The sequence below is a fragment of the Mustela lutreola genome, chromosome 5, assembly GCF_030435805.1.
Source record: "Mustela lutreola isolate mMusLut2 chromosome 5, mMusLut2.pri, whole genome shotgun sequence".
In the NCBI taxonomy this organism is placed as follows: domain Eukaryota; kingdom Metazoa; phylum Chordata; class Mammalia; order Carnivora; family Mustelidae; genus Mustela; species Mustela lutreola.
The window spans coordinates 151,592,635-151,616,029 of NC_081294.1; the positions used below are offsets into that span (position 1 = coordinate 151,592,635).

Sequence of the window (23,395 nt, forward strand, 5' to 3'; positions counted from 1 at the left end):
ACCGAAGGGAAAGTCTTTCTAGAACCAGTTCTCCTTTTTTCTCTGCATTTATGTTTACATAGGTTTTGTTTCAAAGTGAATCCTTTCTTGCTCCTATTTCTGGGTAAGGAATCCCCAGCCCAGTAACCAGCAGTCATCACTGTATCTCCGGCTGGGAGTTGACTGGGCTGAAAGAGGCAGGCACTTCTTGACTGAGGGCTCTGTGATTGCAGTCGGGTTGGTGACAGGGCAGCAACCACTGAGGCTTCCTTTCTTGCTTGTCTGTCTTCTGGGCTGAGAAGGGACTCAGTGAGCTGGGACTGGAACAGCAGAGCCCTCTCAGGCACCTCTGTCCTCATATGGTCTTCTCCACTTGGTCTCCAGGGTGGTCAGAATTCCTCTGTGGAAGCTCAGAGGTATATACCCCTATAGGGAGAGCCAGGAAGAAGCTTGTGTTGCCTTCATTAATGTGGCTGCAGAAATCATGGCCACGTTTCTGCCGCTTTTGACTGAAGACAGACACTGAGGCTGCCCAGGTTCAAGCATCGGGAATATAGATTGGTAGGAGGTATGACAGAGAAGTTATAGAAGCCCTCCCACGTGGCTCTAGCTTTAAATAAATGGTATTACTATAGGGATGCCTGGGTGGCTGAGTCGGTTGAACATCTGACTCCTGGTTTCAGCTCAGGTCATGATCTCAGGGTCATGGAATCAAGCCCTACTTGGGCTCCGTGCTCAGCACGGAGTCTGCTTGAGATTCTCTCCCATGCGCACGTGTTCTCTCTCTTAAATAAATAAATCTTTTTTATGGCGCACCCTGGTGGCTCAGTGGTTGAGCGTCTGCCTTCAGCTCAGGTCATGATCCCAGGATCCTAAGATCAAGCCCCACATTCCATCAGGCTCCTTGCTCAGCAGGGAGTCTGCTTCTCCCTCTCTCTGCCTTTCCCCCATTCGTGCTTGCGCTCTCTCTCAAATAAATAAAATCTTCTTTAAAAATTAAAATAAAAAATGGTGTTACTATAAAGAGTTAATGCTGTACCTATCACTCTAGGACTTAACATTTTCTCCTGAAGCATTCTTCATGTCACTATACATCCCTCCATGGCGTTCTTTGTTACGGTTGTGTAAGGATCTGTGATAGGGCTCTTACATGAATGAAAAGTAGCTACTGATGGACCCAGTTTTCCCATTTTTCAAATAAGAGTGGTTTCATTTATTCACACTGGAGTGGACAGTGGCAGACCAGGCTCTCATTCTCTCCAAGTGCTTTATTTCTGGACAAAGCCCTTAGCATCCAGATGTAGGGGTTTGGTTCCTCCCTTGTTCTCCACATCAGCAGAGAATGTCCCCTAGAAAATGAAATAGGACCCTTTCACCCACAATTTAGGGACGGAAGGAGGCAGGATATCAATTAAGGTTACCTACCACTTTGGTCTAGCAACCCAGGCCTCTTTTTTGTTGTTATTGTTATTGATCTTTGTTAGCAACTTGATTGTCGAATAAATACAAAAAACTAACCTTGACAAGGGAGGAAAACTTCAGAAAATTCCCTTAAATTCTGATTTTTTTTTAAAGGTTTTATTTATTTATTTGACAGACAGAGATCACAAGTAGGCAGAGAGAGAGAGAGGAGGAAGCAGGCTCCCTGCTGAGCAGAGAGCCCGATGCGGGACTTGATCCCAGGACCCCGAGATCATGACCTGAGCCGAAGGCAGCAGCTTAACCCACTGAGCCACCCAGGTGCCCCTAAATTCTGATTTTTTAAAAAATGTATTTATTGGGGCTCCTGGGTGGCTCAGTGGGTAAAGCCTCTGCCTTCTGCTCAGGTCATGGTCTCAGGGTCCTGGGATCGAGCCCCACATCAGGCTCTCTGCTCAGCGGGGAGCCTGCTTCTCCTTCTTTCTCTGCCTGCCTCTCTGCCTACCTGTGATCTCTGTCTGTCAAATAAATAAATAAATAAATAAAAATGTGTTTATTTGTTTAGAGAGCAGGAGGGGCAGAGAGAGAGAGACTGAGACTCTCAAGCAGACCCCCTGCTGAGTGTGGAGCCCAGTGCAGGGCTCGATCCCGCCCTGAGATCATGACCTGAGCCAAAATCAAGAGTCGGTTGCCTAACCAACTGAGCCACAGTGATGCACTCCCCTCCCCCAAATTCTGGTTTTTTAATATGTTTTTCTTCTAGAAGGGGGTAGGGTTATTTTTCTCTTGGTTTGTGGGTTCCATCGATTGCTTTTATAGAGCAGGTTAGGCCAACTAGATGTTTGTAGGAAAGAGACAGGAACGTAAATACCCTGAATTTTAAAGATAAAAGGTTTGTGGAGAATGGGACAAGTCTCTCTTATTTAAACTTGTGCTTTTCATGTCATTCAGGTTGGCGTGATTGATTTTTCCCTCTACCTTAAGGATGTGCAGGAGCTTGATGGTGGCAAAGAGTAAGTACGGCCCTGTGTGCTGCTGCTCTTCATGGTTTCATGAAATTCTGCAGACAAGGCTACATTGGCGTTGGCTTTGTGTGCCATTTTCATTCTCATCGGGTGTCTTAGTTACAGAAGTAATACAGTAATATTCCCTCGTACAAGGAACTGAGCTCTGCACAATAGAGAAGACAAATGAAATGTGCCCATTCACATCCCCCCCTCACTGCCCTGCCTGCCCCTCCCTCAGTGGGGAGACCCTGCTCAGGTCTCCTCCGACGGCTTTTCCAAACGCTGTAGACATATCTGTTGGTTGTATAACTTGCCTTATGGTTTGTTTGAATATAAGTGGGACAGTACTATTATATAGACATAAGTTCCCTTGGGACTTGTTCTTTGATTCTGGTGTCTCAGATGTCTCCTCGTGCCACCCATAGCTCTCCTTCATGCTGGTTAACAAGAACATTCTTTTAAAGGGGGTTTTCTGGGACAGAAGAGAACTAAACAAAGCAAACACTGTGTATAAAATGCTGCCATTTGAGTTATGATAAAGAATATACATCCATATTTACATGCTGTACTTCCCCGCACATGGACTCTTCTAGAGTAGCATATGGACCGGCTAACATGGGCTGCCTGGCGGGGAAGAGACTGGGAGGCAGGCATGGGGGTAGTTTCTCTGTAAGCCTTTGGGTTGTGTTTGAATATTTTACCACGTATCTTTCAAATGTGTTCTGAGAAGGGTTCTCACGGTCGTGTGCCCTAGCAGCACACCATATCTGTCAGTGGGAACTCCATTAATGTTTCAGGGATACATGGATTCACCCAGTTGAGACTTAAACAAAAATAGATTCTTGGGGCATCTGGCTGGCTCAGTCAGTAGAGCATGCAACTCAGTCTCAGGGTTGCAAGTTTGAGCCCCAGGTTGGGTATAAGATTACTTAAAAATAAAATTTATATATACCTATATAATTAATGTAAAGAAATTGAAATAAACTGATTAATCAGTAAGGGGATAATTGAATAAATTATGGAACATTCAAAATATTCCACTCTGTGATATATTATGCAGACAGAACAAATTTCACCTACTGGATATAGTAGACTTAAAGGGATTTCCACAAGGTATTCCTGAGTGAGAAAAGTATGATACTGACAGGTGTATACAGTTGACCCCTGAACAACACGGGTTCAAACTACATAAGTCTACTTATACAGATTTTTTTTTTGCAATAAATATAATACAGTACTTTAAATGTGTTTTCCTTCTGATTTTCTCTCTCTCTTTTTTTTTTTTTAAGATTTATTTACTTATTTTAGAGAAGGGGAGGAGGGGCAGAAGGAGAGGGAGAGAGAGAGAATCTCAAGCAGACTGCATGGAGCACAGAGCCTGGCGTGGGGCTTGGTCTCTCAAACTTGAGATCAGACCTGAGCCTAAACCAAGAATCGGCTGCTTAACCAGCTGTGCCATCCAGGCCCCCCCAACCTTGTGATTTTCTTTAACTTATTTCTTTGTAAGACTAAAGTATATAATATATATAACACTCGAAATACATGTTGATTACCTAATTGGTAAGGCTTCCAGTCAATAGTAGGCTATTAGTAAAGTTTCTGAGGAGTCAGAAGTTAACTTGCAGTTTTTCAACTGCATATAAGGGTTAGGGCCCTAACCTTTGCATTATTCAAGGGTCAACCGTATATCATGTTTGTAGACAAACCTAAGAAATCCCTAATATATTTTTATGTTTCAATTACATACCCTAACTATACGTAGGTACCTATGTGTAGGTACCTATGTGTATGACACACAGGGATATTAGGACCATATGTATATAGGCTCAGCAGACTATTCACACGGGTTACCTGCACACCTATGTGAAGGGCAGAACAGGTAAAAGAAACAACTGACTATTCTGAACAATCCAGCACCTGTGACATGCACCTGTGTGAACATACATATATATGTAAAGAAGCTGGGGTTTGGAGGAAAGTATAACTTCAAAATGTAGAAGTTTGCGGGGTTTTTTGTTTGTTTATTTTTAAGCCAGACTGGTCAGCTTTATGTGTTAAAAGGGCTCTGGTGTGCTTTCTTGAGCCACCCACTTTCCCTTCAGCATGACAGGGGCCGCTTCATCGGCCACCTCGAGGGAGGGCACCTTGTGCCAGATGACTTTCTCTCCTTTTCCCAGATGCCCAGCCTTCCAGGGAAGGAGGGGGTCTGCCAGAGGTCTGCTCATGTTTGTGCATCTCCCAAGACCCTGGCCGGTGTCCCTGCCACACCCCAACCCTTGGCCAGCTTTGCTCTCTATTTATTCCGGGATTGGGAGCAGGCAGACGTTATTATGGAGGTCTGACTGTCCCTAGGTTTCCTGATGACTTTGGTTCTCCTTCAAGGTGATCAGCGTGTTGGGGGATGGTTACAAAGTAGTAGCCACAAATAAAGGAATGTCTCTCTTTTTATGCTCTTTTTAAAAGGCATGAAAGAATTACTGATGTCCTTGATCAAAAAAATTACGTGGAAGAACTTAACCGGCACTTAAGGTAGGACTCGCTCCTTTCTCCAGTGTTACAGTTCGGTCTCAATACACAATAATTGTTTCATGGAACATTTCTGAACTGCCATATATTCATTACTGATGCTTTTGCCAAACCAAGAAAGAAGGTTATCACACTTTTGTACGCAGAGTGGGGAAGTATGATTTCTCGATAAGGAGCTTTGGGAATTCTTGGGTTCTTTGTTTTATGTGGTTAGACAATGTAGAAAGCAACCAAATTATACCTTGAATCTCAACACCTCACCCCTCAGCCACCTGGTTGGAAGTCACAGCCACGGGAAGCCCTGTTCCAGCTGGCAATCAGCACACATCCCTCTGGGGTGCCAGGGCAGGATAAAAGGGTTGAAAAAACCTTCAGGGCTAGACTTTTGATGATAATTTGGTAGCAAAAAGCAGGCGTCTTGTACTTTGATTTTTTTTTTTTTTTTTTTTTTTTCATTTTAATTGGAAAGCTGCTGCTGTGTTTCCTGAAGCACTAGCCAATGGCGGTGGTGGTGGTGGGCAGATTCTGATTCAGGGGTTTGGGAGACCTGTTGTTCTCTGTGTCTCTGAATCCCCTCTGAGGGTGTGTGGTACATGTTGGCTCCGCTTCACAGGAGTGGCCCCTCTGGCCCCAAGCGCCAGTGAGACAGCTGAAGGAGCTGGCACAGTGTTGCCATACGGGGAGACTGCTCCAGGTTCTCCTTAGGTGTATGTTGGCTGCTATTGCGAGACATTCTTGATAGATTCTTATTTATTGAGCATTTTTATAGGGAACAGGTGTCAGATTTTATCGAGTGCCCTCTGCTTCATTGAGGCAATCATGACTTTTATCCCTTAACCTGTTGATGGGATGTATTTATTAGTAGAAATCTTCATATTGAGCCATTTCTATATCACAGGGATAAACCCTACTTGATTGTAGTTGTATTTTGTTTTACTTTTTAAAGATTTTTTTCATTTGAGAGAGAGCATGAGCAGGGGGAAGGGCAAAGGGAGAGGGAGAAACGGACACCTGGCTGAGCAGGACTTGATCCCAGGACCCTGGGGCCCTGACCTGAGCTGGAGGTAGACATTTAACCATATGAGCCACCCAAGCGCACCCTGAATTATAGACTTAATAATCATTTTTTAATATGTAAACTGATCTAATCGTTCTCCGGTTTATTCCTCTCCATTGTGGTGTCAGGGTTAAGCACCTTCAGAAAATGAATTAGTTCTGGTTCATGAGCATTCTTTGCTCCTTGAAAACATGAAGCTTGGGATGCCTAGCTGGCTCAGTCAGTGGAAGATGGGACTCTCGATCCCAGGGTTTTGAGTTCAAGCCCTTTGTTGGGCGTAGGAATTACTAAAAAAAAAAAAGGAAAGAAAATGTGAAGCTCAAAGCCTTTGTTGAGGCAGTACTTTGCTTTTCAGCTTTTCAATTTTTCCTAAGTTGTTTAGATTTTTTCCTTCTGGAGGATATCTCTCTTTTGGTCATCTATATTTTCTAAGAAATGTATAAATTTTAGTGACATTTTCTAAGTTAGATAGTTGGAATAGAACTGAAAGTGGTATACTTTCAAAATTTGTAGTTCTCAAGGAGCCTGTGTGGCTCAGTTGGTTAAGCATCTGATGCCTGATCTTGGATCAAGTCTCAATCTCAAGTCCTGACTTCAAGCCCCACACTGGGTTTCACCCTGGGTGTGGCACCCACTTAAAACAAAAACCTTGTAATTACCTCCATATCTTTTGTGTTCCCTTTTTCTGCTTTGTGTCATTGTATAATTTTCTCACCATGCCACCCACCCCTCGCAATCCTTGAACCTTGGTTCACAAGTCTCCCAGGGTTTGTTTCTTTGTCCTTGCCTCAGTGGCAAAAGGCACCAGTTAGGGGCAGCAGGGCCTGGAGCCAGACCACCTAGGTTCAGATCCCACTGCCCCACCAGTGGGGAATGAACATGAGTGAATTTTCCAATGTAAAGTTATGGTTTCATCATCTATGAAACAGGTAACAGTGAGAGTTACTCACAGAATTATGGGGAGGGTCACATGAGTTGATGCACTGAAATGCTTAAAACAAACAGGGCCTGGCACATGGTCCAGAGAGGAAGTTACTGTGCTTGTTATTGTTGCCATTGTTTTTATTGTTTATCAGATTTACATCAGTTTGACATGTTTTTCAGTAGGAAGGTAGTACAGATTACTTAGAGCATTTGAAAAATGAAGCAAAGTATAAAAACAATTTAAAAACCTCATTAGATCCTATAACCCCAGAGTACCAATATCTTGTTACAGATAATGATCTAGATAAATGACCACTGGCACATTTTGGTTCCCATCTATCCTGTTAGGGAAAAAAAAAAATCTGTTTCCTTTCCAACTGGCTAAAAAAGAAATGGATAGCATATTTTGGGGGAAAGACATTGAAGCCTTTTCAGTAAATGTATACACACACACACACACATTCATATTTAGAATTCACGCACACATACATACATATTTAGAATTCTCGTCTCAGTTCATTGGAGACCCTCGGCTTTCCATCCACTGCACAGGAAACCCTAGGAATCTGTTATTGTTCACAGGCTGGGGAGACAACCTTTATAAGCTCACTGTTACTTAATGTGTTGTTTTCTCTAGCTGCACAGTTGGGGATCTTCAAAGCAAGATAGATGGCTTGGAAAAGACGAATTCAAAACTTCAAGAAGAGGTTTGTAACTTTCTGAAGTTCTTAGAGTGGCCCGAGGTGCAGAGATGGTATGGTTGGTGTATCTGACCAGAGCTTCTCGCTGGTCGGAATGGGATTGCTAAGCTCGGGTTGAGCTGCACGGGGGGTTAGTGTTCTTAGAGTTCTGCATCCTCAGAATGTCTGTGTTCAGCCCTGCTGGCGCTTCCCATAGCCAAGGCAGCCAATCATGATCCAGTTCTAAGTGACTTAGGTTTCATCACTGCACAGTGCACCCGGGGAAGACCAGGCCTCCTTGGGAAAGCCCAGCTCCTAAGGTGAAGATGCTTTTCTCTTCCTCTTTACCCACCTTCCTCTAATGTAGTCTGTCCCCCTGCTGCCCAGAAGGCACAGACCGTTATGAGGTAAAAGTAACCCTCGCCCACCCCTTCTGTGTTTCGGCCTCTCAGGAGTATGGAACCAGTCTCCCCACAGTGTGGTCTTTCTCTGCTTTCTCACTAGGAAGAGAGAGAATGAAAGGACAGGAAGAAGGAGGGCTGAGGCCGAGGAAGAAAGCTTGCTGCCAGCTGCCCGGCAGTCTCCTTGGTGGACACATCTTGTCTCCTGTTAGCAGGAGGGGGGTTGCTCAGCCTTTCTGAGGCTTTCCACAGGTAGCGGTCCCTGGCTGCTCGGGCCTCCCCACCAGGTCTCCCTGGGGAGGAAGAGGGCTGTGATAGGGGCCAAGGCGTGACCCCCCCCACCTCGGTGTGGAGGCAGGTTACGGCCAAAAGAGAGACACAGAGCATGCTTTTGTATGGAGGGCCCAGTTTTAAGTCTCACTTTAAACTGACTGCTCTCTCCCACGGGGCCAGCCCTGAAAAGCTTTAAGGACAGGAGGTCAGATTTGTGTGACAGAAGGAAATTCAGAGCTGGCCTTCATAGATGGGCTTCCCGGGAGCAGCTTCACCACACTTAGAATTAGAGGACCCACGTTTCCCTGGGGTGGGTGGGCCTCTGGGCCTCAGTTTAGGTAGGCAGGTCTTTGGACTCACAGTTCTCATCTCCAGATTGGATGATAACCCATACCTCACAGTGCTGTAGAAATTAGATTAGTATTCTGTAAATTTGCCTAATGCAACACTTGGCGTGTGGAGACATCAGTTGATTTTAGATCAAACATATTGATTCTTTGCTCTCCCTGGCTAGGTGGCATACTTTCAGTGAAGGTCTGATTTTAGCTTTTGAAACTAAACAACTGGGTTATTTTTTCTTCAAAGGCCAACCGTTTTAATAGAAAACCTGCTTTAGAGAAAAGTCCCTCTTCAGGGTGTGCTCTCCATTTTCAGAGAGCGGATGGAAATTAGCATCTGGCTTTTGCCTGCTTCTTCCCCTTGTAGCAACTAGCACCTCCTAGAGCCATGAAGTTCCTTATTTGGGTGCAGCAGTTCATGGTTAGAAGCCCCAGTCATGGGTTCCTAGACCTCTTTGACTTAGATGCTTTTGAGGAAGGTGAACAAGGAGTTGGGTGCTTCAGGCCCTCCCCCGCTTTGGTGAGTGATGCCAAGAGCACCGCCAAGTGTCCCTCTTCTTTCCCCTTCCCCAGCCTGCCCTTCTCTCGCCAGGCTGTGTTGGGAGGCTGGATAAGGAGAGGTTGGTGGGTGTGCTCACGCCTCTGCCTGCCTCTCCCTAGGCATCCTGTTCCAATACACTTTGCCCTAAACTATGGGAACTCACTCAAGGCCAGGAAGAGGCTCTCCAGGGCCTGTCTTCTGATTCCTCCCCCAGAAGGTTTTCACTCTCCCTTCGGGGATCAAATATCCTTTTGCTTAATGGCTGGCAAAACTGAAAAGAACCAAGAATCAGAACAAAAGCCCACAATCCCTTTGCTAAGTGAGAGCTACTGTGACCACCTTCATCATTGGTGTTTATATAGGCCCCAAATTTTCCTAGGCGTTTTTCACCTAGGGGATTTTTTTTTTTTTTTTTTTTTTTTTTAAATTAGAGGTGAGAACACCCTCCATAACCCACGTTTTTCCCCTCTCGCTGTTCTTCCCTAAGTATGTTCTCTGGTCGTTAAAAGCCTCTGCTTTTAACTAGGAACTACATGTTCGTCTGATGCCCCCACTGCCATTCCTTAAACCACTTCTCCAGGGTTGGACATTCAAGCGTCTGTCAGTTTGTGTCCGCGAATGTTTGCCTTGAACTAGTTTGCTCTCGTGTTTTCAAAACTATGTCCGTGCGTTACCTATTCAAAACCCAGAACTGAAACGGGAAACAAGAAATCAGATACGTGGAAATCCATCGTCACTGGCGAAGGTGCCGGACGTCAGCTTTTAAATTTGAGCGGTAAGAGTAGTGCTGATGTCGAGAAACATAAACATCTTTCTTTACCAGCTTTCAGCTGCGACAGACCGGATCTGTTCGCTTCAAGAAGAGCAGCAACAATTGAGAGAACAAAACGAGTTAATTCGCGAAAGAAGTGAGAAGAGCGTGGAGGTGAGACGAGACGCTGGCCTCACTGGGGGGGCGGCGGGGGGGCACGACGCACGCACGCACGTAGGCCGCACGCAGGCACGCTCGCGCGTATACGACCCCGATGGACCTCGAGCCCCCTGCGCGGCAGTGACACAGGCCTCCCGTAGTGCACAGCTGCGGCGTTTGGTGCCGCTGCGTCCGCCCTCCCCCTCGCGGGTCACCGGGGCCACTGTGGGATGCCACCCCGGACGCCGCAGATGCTTGCACCTCCCTGCGATAGAGAGAACCCCTTTCCTGTGCTGCAGAGCTGCTGGCCGGCAGCTGTCCTACCTGATGACCTGAGAGCACGGAGAGACCGTATCTGGTTCATCTCTAAATCCCCCGGTGCTGAAGAACGTGCCGGGTAAGGAAAGTCTGCGCTGAATGGGGGCCTTTCCCACTGAAAACAACAGCTCTGCTTTAAAGAAAATTAAATGGAAATTGTTTTCCGAATCCAGCTTTCAAAAGTCTGGTGACTTGCTTCCGTCTTTCAAGTTCAAATGTATTTTTGGAATATCTTTTAACCTTTTTCTATTATGCCTAAAAAATAGAAATTATCCTACATCTTTAAAAATTGTGACATTAAAAATATATTTTTTTTTCTCTTAGTTTAAGTAGGCTCCATGCCCAGGGTGGGGCTTTGAACTCATGACCCTGAGATGAAGGGTCATGAACACTATACGGACTGAGCCAGCTGGGCATCCCAGTGGTGTATTTTAAAATAGTTTGTAGTTAGCTCACTTCCATAAACAAACCATTCCTTTTGTTATCCACAGATAACAAAACAAGACACGAAAGTTGAGCTGGAAACTTACAAGCAAACTCGGCAAGGTCTGGATGAAATGTATAGCGATGTGTGGAAGCAGCTAAAAGAAGAGAAGAAAGTCCGTTTGGTGAGTATGCAGGACAGAGTGTGTTGAGAAGGTATTCCCTGGTAGCCCGCCAGGTTCTTTGTTGGTGTGTTTCAAACACGTTCCCTGATCTACTTTTAAAAACAAATGCGTTTTGGGGGGCATCTGGGTGGCTCACTGTTAAGTGCTTGCCTTCAGTTCAGGTCATGATATCAGAGTCCTGGGATGGAGTCCCTCATCAGTCTTCCTGCTCAGCTGGGAGCCTGCTTCTCCCTCTTCCTCTCATACTCTCCCTGCTTGTGTTCTCACCCTGTCAAATAAATAATTTTTTTTTTTTTTTTAAAGGGTTACTACTAAGCTCTGAGTTTTTTCTATCTCTATAAACCTTTGTCAGAGTTCACCATGAGATCAGATTCATGGTTGCTTTGCCAGTACAACTCCCTCACCCACAACCTCTGGTCTTTTTCTTTCTACCCAGTCTGCATGCCAGTGACCAGTGATTTGGTTTTTGTGTGTGTGTGTGTTAAGTAGGCTCTACACCCATCGTAGAGCTTGAACTTAAACCCTGAGATCAAGAGTCAAGGGTGCCAGCCAGGCACCCAGGCACCCCAGCCAGTGTTTTTTTTATTAGACCCAGCTTTTGGGCCTGCTTTGTTTCTTTGCTTCTTTGCACCAATGTGGAGACGTGTCCTGAGTTATCCAAGATGGAACTGGTTCAATATGATCACACCCCTGTTGCCATAATCTAGGATCCCTTTACAAAAACTCATATGGCAGTGTCACATTGCTGAGCAGACATTCTTTCAGTCTCCGCGTTCTGGTCTTCAGGCTTAAAGAACATGGTTGCTGCAGTGTGAGGCTGAGTGCCACCTACCAGCTTTCTGACACACAGAGCCAGTATTCATTATACAATAAGAAAAAGGGAAAAACTTAATCTAGTCCTTTCCAGACAAACTCTGCTGAATCTTGCTAACCTATTCTGACTTCGGTTTTTTATTTCTGGCACTGCCCAGGATACAGCCCCAGGTAAACACATCTCTGCGGCTGTTTCAGTAATACTTGGCTTATTAATACCTTCTTAAGGAACTAGAAAAAGAACTGGAGTTACAGATTGGAATGAAGACAGAAATGGAAATTGCCATGAAGCTGCTCGAAAAGGACACCCATGAGAAGCAGGACACCCTGGTCGCCCTCCGCCAGCAGCTGGAAGAAGTCAAAGCGATTAATTTACAGATGTTCCACAAAGTTCAGGTGGGAGTTAGCTTTGTGTCCCACAGCCTGGTTTCCTGCTGCTTGTTGCAGGCTGCCTCTCAGTCTGTCCCCATTCTTCCTTCAGGAGAAAGAGGACACATCTGTGAGGCACTCACATGAGGCAGGCCTAAACCCTAGGCCCTAGGCCCTGTCACACGTTCCTGTGCTTATTTTAATTGAGCCTCCCAGCAGTCTACGAGAAAAATGTATAACATGGGGGAAATGTAAGTAACGAGGCAGAACCCCCGACTGCATCACATGCTGGGGCTGGCCCAGCCCCTAAGTAGAGCTGACAACGCAACTGTGCCTTCTGAATCCAAACCCAGTCTCGACTTATTGTTCCCTTCGCTGTCTCCCCAGTGTCTGTCGCCTCTGCTTCAGTGACTAACTCCCTGCCCCCAGGGGTTGGAGAAATGGAGTATGGAGTGATATAAGTTAGTATTGTCTTTTCAAACTTGGCTGTGACACTCATCTTGCGGAGTCTCCAGCCGCACAGCTTGCCATGTCCCCTGTCATGTTGGAGTGGTCCAGGGGAGCTAGCCCAGAAAGAAATGGTCATGCCACAGTTTGAAGCTAACATCTGAGGTCACATACCTTGGGCACCTGGGTGGCTCAGTTAGTTAAGTGTCAGCCTTCAGCTCAAATCAGGGTCCTGGGATCGAGTTCCCCATCGGGGCTCTCTGCTCAATGGGGAGTCTGCTTCTCCCTCTCCCTCTACCCCTCCCCCTGCTCCTGTGTGCACTCTCTCCCAGTCTCCATCATGAAGAAAAAATATTTAAAATAAAAAATCGCAAAGCTTTCTTGCCAAGAAGCTATGGCAGCACCCAAGACCTTCTCAAAACTTTTCTTCTTTTGAAATTCTGTTTTCTGTTTTTAATGCCCAGACTATCCTACTTCCTTTTCCTTAGCTGTCATGCATCTGTGTGAGAAATGGTGTGAGGGCGGACACGCGTGTTCTTTTGTCCGGCTGTTTTTAAACTGTTGTGTAACCGACATTATCATAATAGCAGCAGTTAGAAATTAAAGTGTAGGGAGAAAGTGGAAAATAGCCTCACTGTTTTCCTTCCCAACACATTCTCTTTTTTAATTTGTTCGTGTTTTCTTCTGCTTTGGGTCCATCTATAAACGTAATTTTTTTTTTTAAAGATTTTATTTATTTATTTGACAGAGAGAGATCACAAACAGGCAGAGAGGCAGGCAGAGAGAAAGGAGGAAGCAGGCTCCCTGCTGAGCAGAAAGCCCGATGTGGAGCTCGATCCCTGAGATCATGACCTGAGCCGAAGGCAGCGGCTTAACCCACTGAGCCACCCAGGTGCCCTGTAAACGTAATCTTTTTTTTTTTTTAAGATTTTTCTTTATTTGACAGATCAGAAGTAGTCAGAGAGGCAGGCAGAGAGAGAGAGAGAGGAGGAAGCAGGCTCCCCGCTGAGCCGAGAGCCTGATGGCGGTGCTCGATCCCAGGACCCTGAGACCATGACCTGAGCCGAAGGCAGAGGCTTTAACCCACTGAGCCACCCAGGCGCCCCCTGTAAACGTAATCTTAATGCATGTTAGGGGAAGCCATCCTGCCATAATAATTTAGCAGACCCTAAAACAGAGCATTCCAGACCAGCACTTTTCCTCCCCACGGTCCCTCAGGGACCCAGGCCACTCTGATCAATGCCATTCTTGCCAGTGGAAGGGGAGAGAAAAACAAAAATTCCAGAGGCAGGATTTCCTCCCAGACAGTGAGAGAGAAGTTAAACACATTACGTTCGATTCCATAGCAAAGGGCGACGTGAGGCGGCATGGCCAGGTGTGGCGGCGAGAGGAGCCTAGGGCTGGCGTTTCTGGGCTGCCAGCCCAACGAAGGGGAACATATGGGTTAATAGACAGGGTTGTCGCTACCCCATCAGCCCCACCGATCTCCTGGAAGTCCGGTTCAGTCCCGGAGTTCTCATTGTCCACAGCCCCTGCGTGTTGGGCAGCACTCTCCACGGAGCCCATAAGGCCTGTTTAAACCACAAGACCAACTGTCTTTCATGTTAACCCATCCCGCCCAGCATAAAATGGGGGAGACAAAACAGGATTGCCAAATGCCTGTTTGCAAAGGGAAACGAGGGACACGCAAGGCAGACCCCAGCCGGCCATGGCGCTCACTACGTCTCTGGGCAGGAGCCATGAAGGCTAGCCAAGGCGCCAGAGGCGTTAGCCTCTCTGACTACCCTTCCTCTGTGGATTGAAGAACTTGTCTGCGGACTTCCATGGTCCCTGAGAGGTCTGCCGTCCCCGTGGCCTTGGGAAGCGGGCTCTTGGGGTTGGGGACTTCCTGGTGGGAGCATGGCTGTTGTGGCCAGCTCCTTCCTGGTGTCAGTTTGCTGACCTGGAGATTTTCTTCAGGATCAAACGGTTGCAGATGTTCTTCAGGCCTGACTGGTTTTATTTGACAATGCAGTCCCCTCGGTCATTGTGTGTGTGTGTTTGTCCTTGGTCTGTGTGTCAGTGCCCACAGTTCACTGTCCCATTTACTAAACCCAGTTTTCGTGCCTGCCTCAGCCTCTCCCACCCACTCCCTCACATCAGTGGCCAGCCAGCTGCTCAGCAGTCCGCAGAGGGCTTTCCCGCACCCCCGACCTCTTCTGCAGGATGCCGTGGGGCCTCCGGGGCTCACTTGCCAGTTTCTCTCACTTCCTTCTGGGCGCAGAAGCAGCAGGTGGCTTTCCTAACCTGGTCAGGCCCCTGCCCTTGCACTCTGCTCCTGTGCCAACAGCCCCCTCGGTCACGGCCCCCACAGCAGCACTCCGGCTCTTTACAGCCATAGCCCCCGGGGCCCTGGCGTGGTTGGTGTGGTTGCAAATCCAGTCTTGGGCAAGTAATTCTGCTTATTGTTCGCCATGATTGTCACCCCTGCTCTGACGGTGCCCAGCCCTGGACTGCCTAGTCCTTGCTACATACAGGACTTTCTTGGCACAGGGGCTTCAAGAGTGCCCCTCAGTGTGGGGTCCAATGTCATAAAACGTCCCTTGTTTTTTTTTTCTCCTCATGCCTGCTCCCATCCTTGTTCCTCTGGGCCCATGTTGTAAAGTGTTTATTTTTGTATGGATATTTGTCATTCCAAAATGCGTATCATCTTGGTCTTGTGCATGGCTCTTCTCTTTCTTTTTTCCCCCTCAGAGGTCCGCATAGCCGGGGGTGTACCTGGTTTGGGCTTCGAAATGGTTAGTCCTGGGGTTTGGGGTCATCCCTCCCCTGTGGGGGACACTGTTCCTGCCATTCCACCAGCACACAGCACAAACACCCCCGTGGCAGCTGGTTTACACATCCTCCCGCACCTCCCCAGGGATTCAGGAGAGTCTCTCTGCCAGACAGAAGCTGGAGTACCTGCTGGACAGACCCTCCTTTTGTGTCCTTGATTTGTGGAAGCCCAGCCACTTCTCTTTCCGGGAGGGCTGCACCAGCACACGCTGCCCCCTTCAGTGCTGTCTGCTGACATCTGTATTCTGAGTGCGTTTGTTTTATGTGCACTGGTTGGCCTAGTGAGTGTCAGCAATATCCCTTCGTATGTTTGTTAGCCTTTCGTGTTTCCTGTTCTTGCCTGTTCATATTTTTGTCCTCTTTTTTTTTTTTTTAAAGATTTTATTTGTTTATTAGAGAAAGCACAAGCAGCAGGAGAGGGAGAAGCAGACTCCCCGCTGAGCAGGGAGCCCAATACAGGTCTCGATTCCAGGGCCCTGATACCATGACCCCAGCTGAAGGCAGACGCTTAACTAACTGAGCCACCCAGGCCCGCCGTCCTTGTTTTCTTTTTTAAATTGAAGTACAGTTGGCATTAGTTGCGGGTGTACAACATTAGTGAATCCAGTTCTGTTACACAGAGCTCATCACAATAAGTGCAGGCACCATCTGTCACCATACAATGTGATTACAGTATTGTTGACTTTATTACCTATGCTATATTTTTCATTCCTGTGACTGACTTAATTTTTAAGTGGAAATTTTACGTCCTAATCCCCTTCACCTATTTCTTCCATCTGCTGCCGCTCTAGTTTGTTCTCTATTCTTGAGTCTTTTTCTGGTTTGCTTTGTGTTCTGGATTTCACATATAAGTGAAATCAGATAGTTTTTGTCTTTCACTTTGTGACTTATTTCACTTAGCATGTTACCCTCTAGATCCATCGGTGTCATTGCAAATGGCAAGATCCCATTCTTTTCTGTGGCTAAGTAATACTCCATTGTGTGTATACCCCACATCTTCTTTATCCATTCATCTGTCGATGGACACTTGGGCTGCTTCCATATCTTGGCCCTTTGGAAATAATGCTGTAGTAAATATAGGGGTGCACATATCTTTTTGAATTCATATTTTCACTTGCTTCAGTGAAATTACTGGATCATAAAATATTTCTATTTTTACTTTTTTTTTTTTAAGGAACCTCCAGTCTATTTTCCACAGTGGCTGCACCAATGTACATTCCCCCCAACTGTGCAATGAGACAGGCACGAGAACTGTGTTTAATAAATGAAGCAATAAACTGGTCACATGGGTTGAGGGGAGATAAGCCAGAGACAATGACTGAGGGAACTTTATTATCAAAGAATCCATGAGTCAGGCCGGAAGAAACCTGTGACTGATCCTTAATGCAGCCTCCAGGCCAGCAAACTGAGACCATGTCTTCTACCAGCACTTGTTATTTCCTGTCTTTCCCAAACTAGCCTTTGTCACCAGTGTCCACCGACACCTCACTGTGGTTTTGATTTCCATTTCCCTGCTGGTGAGTGACGAGCATCTTTTCACAGGTCTGTTGGCCATCTGGATGTCTTCCATAGGAAAACGCCTATTCAGGTCCTCTGTCCATCTTTAATCAGAGTACTTTTTGCTGTGGTTTATTGTAGGAGTTCTGTGTATATTTTGGATACTAACCCCTTATCAGACATGTCATTTACAAATGTCTTCTCCCATTCCGGAGGTTACCATTTCATTTTGTTGATGGTTTCCTTCAGTATGCAAAAATTTTTAAGTTTGATATTGTCCCAATAGTTTATTTTTACTTTTGTTTCCCTTGCCAGAAACACGTTGCTAAGGCCATTGTCCCAGGAGATTGCAATCTGTGCTTTCTTTTAGGATTTTTATGGTTTAGGGTCTCATTTAGGTCTTTAATCCATATTGAGTTTTTTGTATGTGTGGTGTATGAAAGTGGTCCAGTTTCATTCTTTTCCATGTGGCTGTCCAGTTTTCTCAACAGCATTTGAAGAGACTGTCTTTTCCCCGTTGTGTATTCTTGGCTTCTTGTGGTAGATTAATTGACCATATGAGCTTAGGTTTACTTCTGGGCTCTCATCCTTTTTCATCGGTCTAGGTATCTGTTTTTGTACGAATATCATGTTAATTCTTCCAGCCTGTGAGCATGGTCTTTCTGTCATCTTCAGTTTTTTTCATTCATATCCTGATAGTCTTCACAGGGTAGGTCTTTCACCCCCTTGGCAAAATTTATTTTTAGATTTTTGTTTGTTCGCTTTTGGGTTTTTTTTTAAGGATTTTATTTATTTATTTGACAGAAATCACAATAAGCAGAGAGGCAGGCAGAGAGAAAAGAGGAAGCAGGCTCCCTGCCAAGCAGAGAGCCCGATGTGGGGGTCAATCCCAGGACCCTGGGATCATGACCTGAGCTGAAGGCAGAGGCTTTAACCCACTGAGCCACCCAGGCACCCCAATATTTTATTATTTTTGATGCAGTTATAAATGGGGTTGGTTTTTTTCTTAATTTTTCTTTTGTGCTACATTGTTATTAGTGTGTAGAAATACAACAGACTTCTGTATATTAATTTTGTATCCGCAACCTTACAGAATTCGTTTATCTGTTTTAAAATTTTTTGGTAAAGTCTTTCAGGTTTTCTGTCTAAAGTATCATGTATTTGCAAATAGTGAAAATTTTACTTCTTTCTTACGAACTTGGATTCCTTTTATTTCTTTTTGTTGTCTGATTACTGTGGCTAGGATGTCCAGCTCTATGTTGAATAAAAGTGGGGAGAGTAGACATCCTTGTCTTGTTCCTGATCATGAAGGAAAAGCTCTCAGTGTTTCCACATTGCATCTGATGCTAACTGTGCGTCTATCATATATGGCCTTTATGATGTTGAAGTCCATTCCCTCTGAACCCACTTTGTTGAGAGTTCTTACCACGAATGGATGTTATATTTTGTCAAGTATTTTTTCTGCATCTATTAAGATGATCATACGGTTTTTATCCTTCATTTTGTTAATATGTTGTATCACGTTGATTGATTTGCAGATGTTGGGCCAGCTCTGCATCATGGAATAAATCCCATTTGACTCTGGTGAGTGATCCTTCTCTTGGATCATTGCATTCAGTTCACCAGTATTTTGTTGAGGATTCTTGCATCAGTCTTCATCGGGGACGTTGATCTGTAGTTTTCTCTGTAGTGCCTTTGTTCTGGTTTTGGTATCAGGGTCCTGCTGGCCTCATAGAATGAATTTGAAAGTTTTCCTTCCTCTTCTGTTTTTTTGGAATAGTTTGAGAAGATTAAGTATTAACTCTGTTTAAATAAATATTTGGTAGAGGGCACCTGGGTGGCTCAGTGGGTTAAGCCGCTGCCTTCGGCTCAGGTCATGATCTCAGGATCCTGGGATCAAGTCCCACATCGGGCTCTCTGCTCAGAACAGAGCCTGCTTCCCTTCCTCTCTCTCTGCCTGCCTCTCTGCCTACTTGTGATCTCTCTCTCTCTCTCTCTCTCTCTCTCTGTCAAATAAATAAATAAATAAATAAATATTTGGTAGAATTCCCCTGTAAAGCCAAGTGGTCATGGACTTTTGTTCATTGGGAGTTTTTTTTATTACAAATTTAGTTTCACCACTAGAAACTGGTTATTTCTTCCTGGTTCAGTCTTGGAAGATCATAGGATTTGGGTAATTTACCCTTTTCTTTTAGATTGTTCAGTGTATTAGCATATGATTTTTCATAGCATATCCTATAGTCCTTCATATTTCTGTGGTGTCGATTGTTACTTTTCCTCTCTCATTTCTGAATAGATTTATTTGAGTCCTCTTTTGCTTTTTCTTCCTTTCTTTTTTTTTTTTTTTTTTTTTAAGATTTTATTTATTTGATAGAGATCACAAGTAGGTGGGGCAGGGGTGCAGAGCAGGCTCCCCGCTGAGCAGAGATCCCGAGACACAGGGCTCCATCCAGGGCCCCAGGATCATGACCTGAGCCAAAGGCAGAGGATACTTAACCTACTGAGTCACCCAGGCGCCCCTCTTTTTTTTTTTTTAAATTTTACTTATTTATGACAGAGATAACAGGAAGGGAACACAAGCACAGGGGAGCTGGAGAGGGAGAAGCAGCCTCCCCACCAAGCAGGGAGCCTGACTGAACCACCCAGGTGCCCCAAGAGTCCTCTTTTTCTTGATGAGTCTGAGTAAAAGTTTATCAGTTTTGTTTATCTTTTCAAACAACAGTTCTTGTTTCCATGTGTTCTTTTCTACTGTTTTTTAAGTCTATTTCATTTATATCTACTCTTACTTCCTTCCTTGAACTGATTCTGGACTTTTGCTTTTCTTTTTCTAGCTGCTTTAGGTATAAGGTTAGATTGTTTCTTTGAGATTTTTCTTTTCTGTAGGGAGGTATCACTAAACTTCTTTCTTAGAACTGCTTGCTGTGTCCCAGAGATTTTGGACCATTTCCCTTTTTACTTGTCTCCAGGTACTTTTTAAAATTTCTCCTTCGACGTTTTGGCTGACCAATTTGTTGTTTAGTAGCATGTTGTTTAGCTTCCACATGTTTGTGTTTCTTCTCTGTGTGTGTTGTTCTTTTCCCTTGTAACTGACTTCAAGTTACATACTGTTGTGGTGAGTAAAGATGCTTGATAAGATTTCAGTTTTCTTAAATTTATTGAGATGCCTTTTGTGGCCTAACATGTGATCTGTCCTGGAAAACGTCCCATGTGTACAAGGAGGGAATGCATATTCTGCTTTAGGATGGAATGTTCTGTGTGGATCTCTTAAGTCCATCTGCTCCACTGTGTCACTCAAAGCCTCTGTTTCCTTACAGATTTTATGCTTGGATGTAAGTGGGGTGTTACAGTCCCCTACTGTTGTATCATTGTCAGTTTCTGTCTTAATGTCTGTTAATAGCTGCCATATGTATTTAGGTGCTCTGGTGTTGTTGCACAGATATTTACAGTTGTTACTTTTTTTTGCTGGATTGATCCCTTTATCGTTATATAATACTGTTTTGTCTGACATAGGTACTGCTACCCCAGTTTTGTTTTGTTTTTTGTTTGCCTCCATTTGCCTGCAGTGTTTTCCTGTCCCTTCCTTCACTTCCTTCACTTTCAGTCTGTAGGTTTTTAGGTCTGAAATGAGTCTCTTGGAGGCAGCATATAAATGGATTTTGTTTTTTTAATCCATCTGCTACCCTGTGTCTTTTGATTGGAGCATTTAGGCCATTTAACTTTTTTTTTTTTTTTTTAAAGATTTTATTTATTTATTTATCAGAGAGAGAGCGAGCGAAAGCGAGCACAGGCAGACAGAGTGGAAGGCAGAGTCAGAGGGAGAAGCAGGCTCCCTGCGGAGCAAGGAGCCCGATGTGGGACTCGATCCCAGGACCCTGAGATCATGACCTGAGCCGAAGGCAGCGGCTTAACCAACTGAGCCACCCAGGCTTCCCTAGGCCATTTAACATTTAAAGTTACTACTGACAGAATGCCTGGCTGGTTCAGTCAGTTGAGCAGCTGGCTCTTGGTTTCAGTTCAGGTCATGATCTCAGGGTCATGAGATCAGTCCCTGTAATGGGTCTGCTGGAGAGTCTTTCCCTCTCCCTCCCTCTCCACTCCTCCCCCCTGCTTGCATGCATCCACTCAAGCACATGTTCTCTCTCCCTCAAATAAAATATTTAAAAGTTACTACAGATGGGGCACTTGGGTGGCTCAGTTGGTTGTGTCCAACTCTTGATTTCTGCTCAGGCCATGTTCTCAGGGTCATGAGATGGAGCCCCAAGTCACTCTCCCTGCTCGGCAGAGAGTCTCCGTCTCTCCCTCCACCTCTCCTGGTTTGCACATTTGCACACACATACATGCACACATGCTCCCTCTCTCTCAAACAAATAAAACTTAATAAATAAAGGGGTGTGTGGCTGGCTCAGTTGGTAAAGCACCTGCCTCAGCTCAGGTCATGATCCCAGGATCCTGAGATCAAGCCCCATTTCAGGCATCCCTGCTACTATGGAATCTGCTTCTCCCCCTGCCGTCACTCCTCATTCTGCTCATGCACGTGCACTCTGTTTCTCTCTCAAATAAGTAAAATCTTAAATAAATAAATAAAATGAAAAATAAAATTATTGACACATATGTGTACTTACTGCCTTTTTGTTCATTGTCTGGTTGTTTTATAGTTCTTCTCTGTTCCTTCTCTTGCTCTCTTCCCTTGTGATTGATGGCTTTCTGTAGTGTTGTGCTTAGGTTCCTTTCTTTTTACTTTCTGTATGTATATCTGTTGTAGGTTTTTGATTTGTGGTTGCCATGAGATTCATGTATAACATTCTGAGTATATAACAGTTTATATTACGTTGGTGGTCTGTTAAATTTGAACACATTGTAAAAGCACTACATTTTGGGGCACCTGGACGACTCCGTTGGCTCAGCATCTGCCTTTGGCTCAGGTCATGATCCCTGGGTCCTAGGATTCAGCCCCACATTGGGCTTCCTGCTTAGTGAGGAGTCTGCATCTCCCTCTTCCTCCGCCTCTCTCCCTGCTTGTGCTCTTTCTCTCTCTGTGTCAAAGAAATAAGCAAAATCTTTAAAAATAAATATATAAATAAAGGTACTACATTTTTACTCCTTTTTTTATATATGATGTAATATTTTATATCTTTTTATTTTGTGTATTCCTTAACTGCTTTTTAATATAATTGTACTGTTTTATCTTTTACTCTTTTTACTAGCATTATAAGTAATTGATCTCCTGCCTTTATTTTATGTTTGCTTTTGCCAGTAAAGTATTTCCATTTCATAATTGTCTTAGTGTAGTTATGGCCTCTTCTTTTCCACTAAAGAATATTTCTTGTGAGACTGGTTTCTTGTGAGACTGGTTTAGGGATGATGAACTCCTTTCACTTCAGTTTGTCTGGAAAACTCCTTCTCTCTCACACCAGATAGAGAGAGTACTCTTGGTATAGGATTCTGCCTTTCAATGCTTTGGATGCATCCTGCCACTCCCTTCTGGCCTGCAATTTCTGCTGAAAAATCCACTGATGGCCTCATGTGGTTTCCCTTGTATGTAACTATTTGCCTTTCTTTTGCTGCATTTAAGATAGCTCTCTGTCGGGGCGCCTGGGTGGCTCAGTGGGTTAAGCCGCTGCCTTCGGCTCAGGTCATGATCTCAGGGTCCTGGGATCGAGTCCCACATCGGGCTCTCTGCTCAGCAGGGAGCCTGCTTCCTCCTCTCTCTTTCTGCCTGTCTCTCTGCCTACTTGTGATCTCCCTCTGTCAAATAAATAAATAAAATCTTTAAAAAAAAAAAAAAAAAAAAGATAGCTCTCTGTCATCTTTGCCATTTTAACTATTATGCATCATGGTGTGGACCTCTATTGCTTGAGCTTGTTTGGGGCTCTCTTCCTTCCCCCAGGTTAGGTTAGGAAAGTTTTCAGCTGTTACTTCTTCAGATGGGTTTTCTGCCCCCTTCTCTCCCTCTTTTCCCTCTGGGATATCTACACTGTGGATGTTAGCATGCTTGATGCTGTCCCAAATGTTCCTTGACCTAACCTCTTTTTTTAAAATTTTTTTTGTTGGGGGGGATTCTTTTTTCTTTTTGCTAATGAGCTTGGGTGCTTTCCATTTTCCATCTGTCTTCCAGATCTCTGATCCAGACCTTCTGCATCCTTTAATCTGCTGTTTCCTCTCTCTAGTGTATTTTTTATTTCAGTTCTTATGTTCTTCAACTCTTATTCTTTTCTATAATTTCTCTTTGTTGAAGTTCTTACTGAGTTCATCCACTCGTTTGTCAAGTCCAGTGAACATCTTTATGACCATGACTTTGAACTCTTTCTCAGGAGGATCACTTACCTTCATTTCATTTAGTTCTTTCTGTAAATTTTGTCTTATTCTTTCATTTGGAATATATTCCTTTGTTTCCTCATTTTGCTTGACTTTCTGTGTTTGTTTCTGTGTATTAGGCAGAGCAGCTACCTCTCCCAGTCCTAAAGGAATGAGTAG

At 44.8% G+C, this 23,395-nt stretch overlaps 1 protein-coding gene across 5 annotated transcripts in view; it reads left to right on the forward strand.

The window, feature by feature from the left end:
- RUFY1 (RUN and FYVE domain containing 1) overlaps positions 1–23,395 on the forward strand; it is a 67,417-nt gene that overhangs the window by 24,030 nt on the left and 19,992 nt on the right. For 3 of the 5 annotated variants that reach the window (XM_059175889.1, XM_059175890.1, XM_059175888.1), the window contains exons 6-11: positions 2,350–2,411; positions 4,869–4,934; positions 7,550–7,619; positions 9,969–10,070; positions 10,865–10,981; positions 12,023–12,190. In XM_059175889.1, coding sequence (XP_059031872.1) covers positions 2,350–2,411; positions 4,869–4,934; positions 7,550–7,619; positions 9,969–10,070; positions 10,865–10,981; positions 12,023–12,190 — 585 coding nt within the window. Of the gene's footprint in view, positions 1–2,349; positions 2,412–4,868; positions 4,935–7,549; positions 7,620–9,968; positions 10,071–10,864; positions 10,982–12,022; positions 12,191–12,275; positions 12,552–23,395 lie in introns of those variants that run through there. The other 2 variants (XM_059175892.1, XM_059175891.1) reach the window with 2 other exon arrangements.